Source organism: Lycium ferocissimum, chromosome 5 (assembly GCF_029784015.1).
Source record: "Lycium ferocissimum isolate CSIRO_LF1 chromosome 5, AGI_CSIRO_Lferr_CH_V1, whole genome shotgun sequence".
Taxonomy (NCBI): domain Eukaryota; kingdom Viridiplantae; phylum Streptophyta; class Magnoliopsida; order Solanales; family Solanaceae; genus Lycium; species Lycium ferocissimum.
Window position 1 is genome coordinate 12,575,669 of NC_081346.1, and position 3,674 is coordinate 12,579,342.

Consider the following 3,674-nt stretch of genomic DNA (forward strand, 5'->3'; position numbering starts at 1 on the left):
TAGAGTTAATGAATGGTGGAAGTGGGAATCAGAATAATTGCAAGATTTAGCTCCCATCACCTTCAAATTTCAGGGATGATGAAGACAACCATCTCCATATGTGGCGCTAGCAAAGATTCGTGAGCTATGGAAGAGCAAATTGATTTCTCTGAAAGACCAATTTTAGAATTGTCACTAATTAATTCGTTCTTTATAGTATTATGATTACAATTTTCTTAAATGAAAAGACGACATATTTACGGTCAAAAGTGGTGTTATTTAATTTGTCTTTTTTAAGTACGCTATAAATTTAGGCTTAAACTCAAATATTTTAAAATATGTTCACATTTTATGCAATAAAATATTATTTTTCTACATGTTAAGTAACGATGAATGCTAAGTATAAACGTGTGAAGCACGTTTCCAGAACTAGTGAGACTAAATGCACCTAGATGGGCTTGGGTGGAACTTCAGATCGGGGGCGGAGCTAGGAGCCGACGTATGAATTTCAAACTCGTAAAGTTCAACAGCTGGTTCCGCCTCTACTTTGTACCACAGGTTTGAAATTGACCTGCATTCCTAGGCTTTGATAAAGGCCAACTTTAGCGTTAGTTGAAAAACGGCTAAAATTTGAACTTCTTGTTAAGTGCAGTCGTTCTTTAAATAGCAGTGCTAACAATGGCTATTCGTGGACTTCCCCATGTAGCACAATATTGTCAATCGATTTTTTTAATACTAGAAAATAGTTTGATTCAGATTCCAGTCTGTACAGCTTCATCCGAAAAACTTGACAGAAGAAACAATTCCTTCGAGCAGTAGCACATTAAAAGGGCTTCTTCACAAGCATTATAAACGTTTTTATGCTTGTCTGACTCTTTGATTGCAAAATACATGCCTCTTCAAAGATTTCATAGGCCGTATCATAGTGTCTTAACTAACAGAAGACGATGCGCTTACAAATCAAGTACTTGTCAGAGTGCTGAAAGTGAGGTAACAGTCTCTTTGCTGACTTCAACGTCTTTTACAAACTAGGGTAAGGAGGCAGTTATACAGCACAAAGTTAACGAGATATGTTCTGGAAGAATGACAAATCAAGGAAATTAGAGTTTACCGGACTCTATCCACAGGCTTTGGTCGGCATGTTAAACTTGTAATATCAAACATCTTAATTAGTTCAGACGTTAAATCATATCAAATATTCATAATAAACTAGGAACAAGGCATCTGGAATATCTTTAGGCAGGTTGTTTATGTAAAGATAGAAACGCAACATGTCCTCATTCGAAAGAGTTGCCGGGTCAACAGCGTCGCTATTGCCTATCAGAACCCACAGATCCCCTGAATTCACTCTTTTGAGGTTTCCTCTGCAAAATGGGCAGGACTCGGATCTTAAGTTCCTGCAACAGATATCACGGGTTAAGAAGATCACCAAAAAACTTATTCTTTTGGAACAAAAAGTAATAGTGAGAGCTCCACAAAAAGAAAACTAGGAACAAGAATATCACTTGCCAGTCACGATAGCAATTAATGCACATTGCATGACAGCAATTTGGCAAAACTACTTTGGTGCACGGTTCTAAGCAGATCCCACATTCATTTTCTTTTTCTAGATCAGCATCAAAATGCTTTTGCTCTTGTACTTTCTTCCCAAGAATCATTTCTGAAACTTGAGGTTCGTCTTGTCTACTATCCTGTTCTGATGAGCTATCATGTAAGCGCTGGAGATATGGTAATAAAACCGCTGCAAATTGGTATTTGTCAAGAGAAATAAGTGTTCATGTTATGGACATAGTTAGAGAAAAATGCTAAATATAAAGGTGGAGGCACAATAAACGGAAAATATCAAAAAGTTTGCTCAATATAATTACTATGAGGTTTCTCTATTTACTGATGGGATGAAATCAGATACCCACCAAATGAAATTCAATCCAGGAAAGTGTATTTGATTAAATATATCAGAATACAATCTCAAGTAGATCTAATTTTACAGCTCTTAAACCGCCAAAAGTTTTTTTCATTGGGTTACATCTTCAACTGCTAGTTGAAGCTAGATGAATGAAAATGGTGCATACCATAGAATTCTCTAATGCTTGCTTTCCTCCCATCTGAAGGAATCTTCTTCTTGCTATTGGGGCTAACCTAAAAGAGATCACAACTTTTTTCAGCAAAATATGACAATATCATCTTAGTATAATAAAATCGTTAACCTACTAGTACTATGAGAAGAAATTAACAGCCCGAGAATAGAGAACAAACCTTGTATACAACTATGTGGAAGAGATTGAGATAACTTGGAAGTAAGCACGTACATGAGAAATCCATCCACTGGAGCAAGAACAGAAGTACTGGTGCCAAGTTATTGTATACCAATTTCATTTGTAGACAAGTGCCGTTCTTGAACCTCGGAATAGAAGCTGCCCTGCAAGACGTAATTTACAGTGAAATGGTTACCTTTAGTGTTTAAGACTGCAGCCAGAACAACAATTTGACGACGTACACCTTTTAGCAATTGGCTACACAAATCACAAGCAAATCCAGTGATTTAAATATGGAACAGTTGGGACCATAGAAAGTAAATTTAAGATTGTAGAGACAAAGACTTGCAAACTCAGAAAAAGCTTACAAAAGTATTATTCTGAGACCCTTCAAAACAACAGAAGAAAAGAAATTAACAAAAAACATTAATAAATTCTTGCTACTGCAGAGTTTTCATCGTTTATTTTCCAACAATATGTGAAAGTAGATGTGATAAAACTTACTACAAGAAAGAGAACTTCTAAGAATGCCAATTGAAGAATTCATAAGGTTTAACAGTGATGAAGTAGTAAAAAGGGAAAAGGGTCAAATATACCCCTCTACTTTATTTTATTAACCAACTTTATCCTCCGTTAGTGAAAGTGAACAAATATACCCCTGCCGTCAACAAAGTTTACAAGTGTACCCCTATCTGGATGGAAAACCCCAAATAAAATAAAATTATCTGATTTTAAAAAATTACCCAATTCCTTCCACGACCCGACCCGCCCCGACTCAGCCCCGATCTCATCTTCTTCTCCAACAAGAATGCTCAAAAAAATTGAGCCAATCTCAAATGAGCTCAAATTTGAGATGCAACTTCGTCAAAATTCAGTGAACAAATCTCAACCACCAATTTCTTCAAACATTGAATTTTTTTTATCACCATTGAGCCTTAAGCTGATATCTTCTAGCCTAACATAGACATTTGAGGCGTGACACGTTAGAATTTGTTTTCTATGCTCACAACATAAATGTACGCATTGCTAGGATTTAAAAACAGCATTATTGGACAGAAAAACAAAAAGATACAAGAAAATAGCCGATTAAACCAGCTAAACTATAGCGATTAGAGAACTATTAAGATTCAAATTTGTATATTGAGATCGAAACCAAAAGAATAGGAAAGTTGCATGTGATGAAGACCACATGATTAATTGATGACGAACACTACGATATTTTTTTCATTGTTGAGTCAATGTTTTGTTCGAAGAAATTGGTGGGTGGGATTTGTTCACTGAATTTTGAGGAAGTTGCACCTCAAATTTGAGCTCATTTGATTGAGAATTGAAGGAGATTGGCTAAATTTTTTTGAGCATTCTTCTTGGAGAAGAAGACGAAATCGGGAGGCGGGGGGTCGGGGTTTTGTGGAAGGAACGGGTAATTTTTAAAAAATCGGA

General features: G+C 36.0%; 1 protein-coding gene across 7 annotated transcripts; it reads right to left on the reverse strand.

Moving 5' to 3' along the window:
* Positions 1-306: 306 nt before the first annotated feature.
* Positions 307-3,615, reverse strand: LOC132058212 (E3 ubiquitin-protein ligase AIRP2-like). 7 transcript variants are annotated; one of them, XM_059450763.1, is made up of 5 exons: positions 2,978-3,615; positions 2,236-2,398; positions 2,052-2,118; positions 1,489-1,720; positions 307-1,376 (listed from the first exon to the last, which is right to left on the reverse strand). In XM_059450763.1, the coding sequence occupies exons 2-5, from the start codon at positions 2,353-2,355 to the stop codon at positions 1,166-1,168; spliced, it is 630 nt and encodes a 209-aa protein (XP_059306746.1). In that variant the 5' UTR covers positions 2,356-2,398; positions 2,978-3,615; the 3' UTR covers positions 307-1,165. The 7 variants fall into 7 exon arrangements, with proteins under 7 accessions (XP_059306746.1, XP_059306745.1, XP_059306744.1 ...); XM_059450762.1 differs by having other exon boundaries at positions 2,831-3,615; XM_059450761.1 differs by having other exon boundaries at positions 2,739-3,615.
* Positions 3,616-3,674: the final 59 nt, after the last annotated feature.

Excerpts from the sequence above, each read along its gene's own strand:
- LOC132058212 (XM_059450763.1), bottom strand. The coding sequence starts at position 2,355 with ATGAAATTGGTATACAATAACTTGGCACCAGTACTTCTGTTCTTGCTC. Across the intron at positions 1,721-2,051 it reads AAGCATTAGAGAATTCTATG|CGGTTTTATTACCATATCTC; the intron begins GTATGCACCATT and ends ACCAATTTGCAG. Across the intron at positions 1,377-1,488 it reads ATTAATTGCTATCGTGACTG|GAACTTAAGATCCGAGTCCT; the intron begins GCAAGTGATATT and ends TATCTGTTGCAG.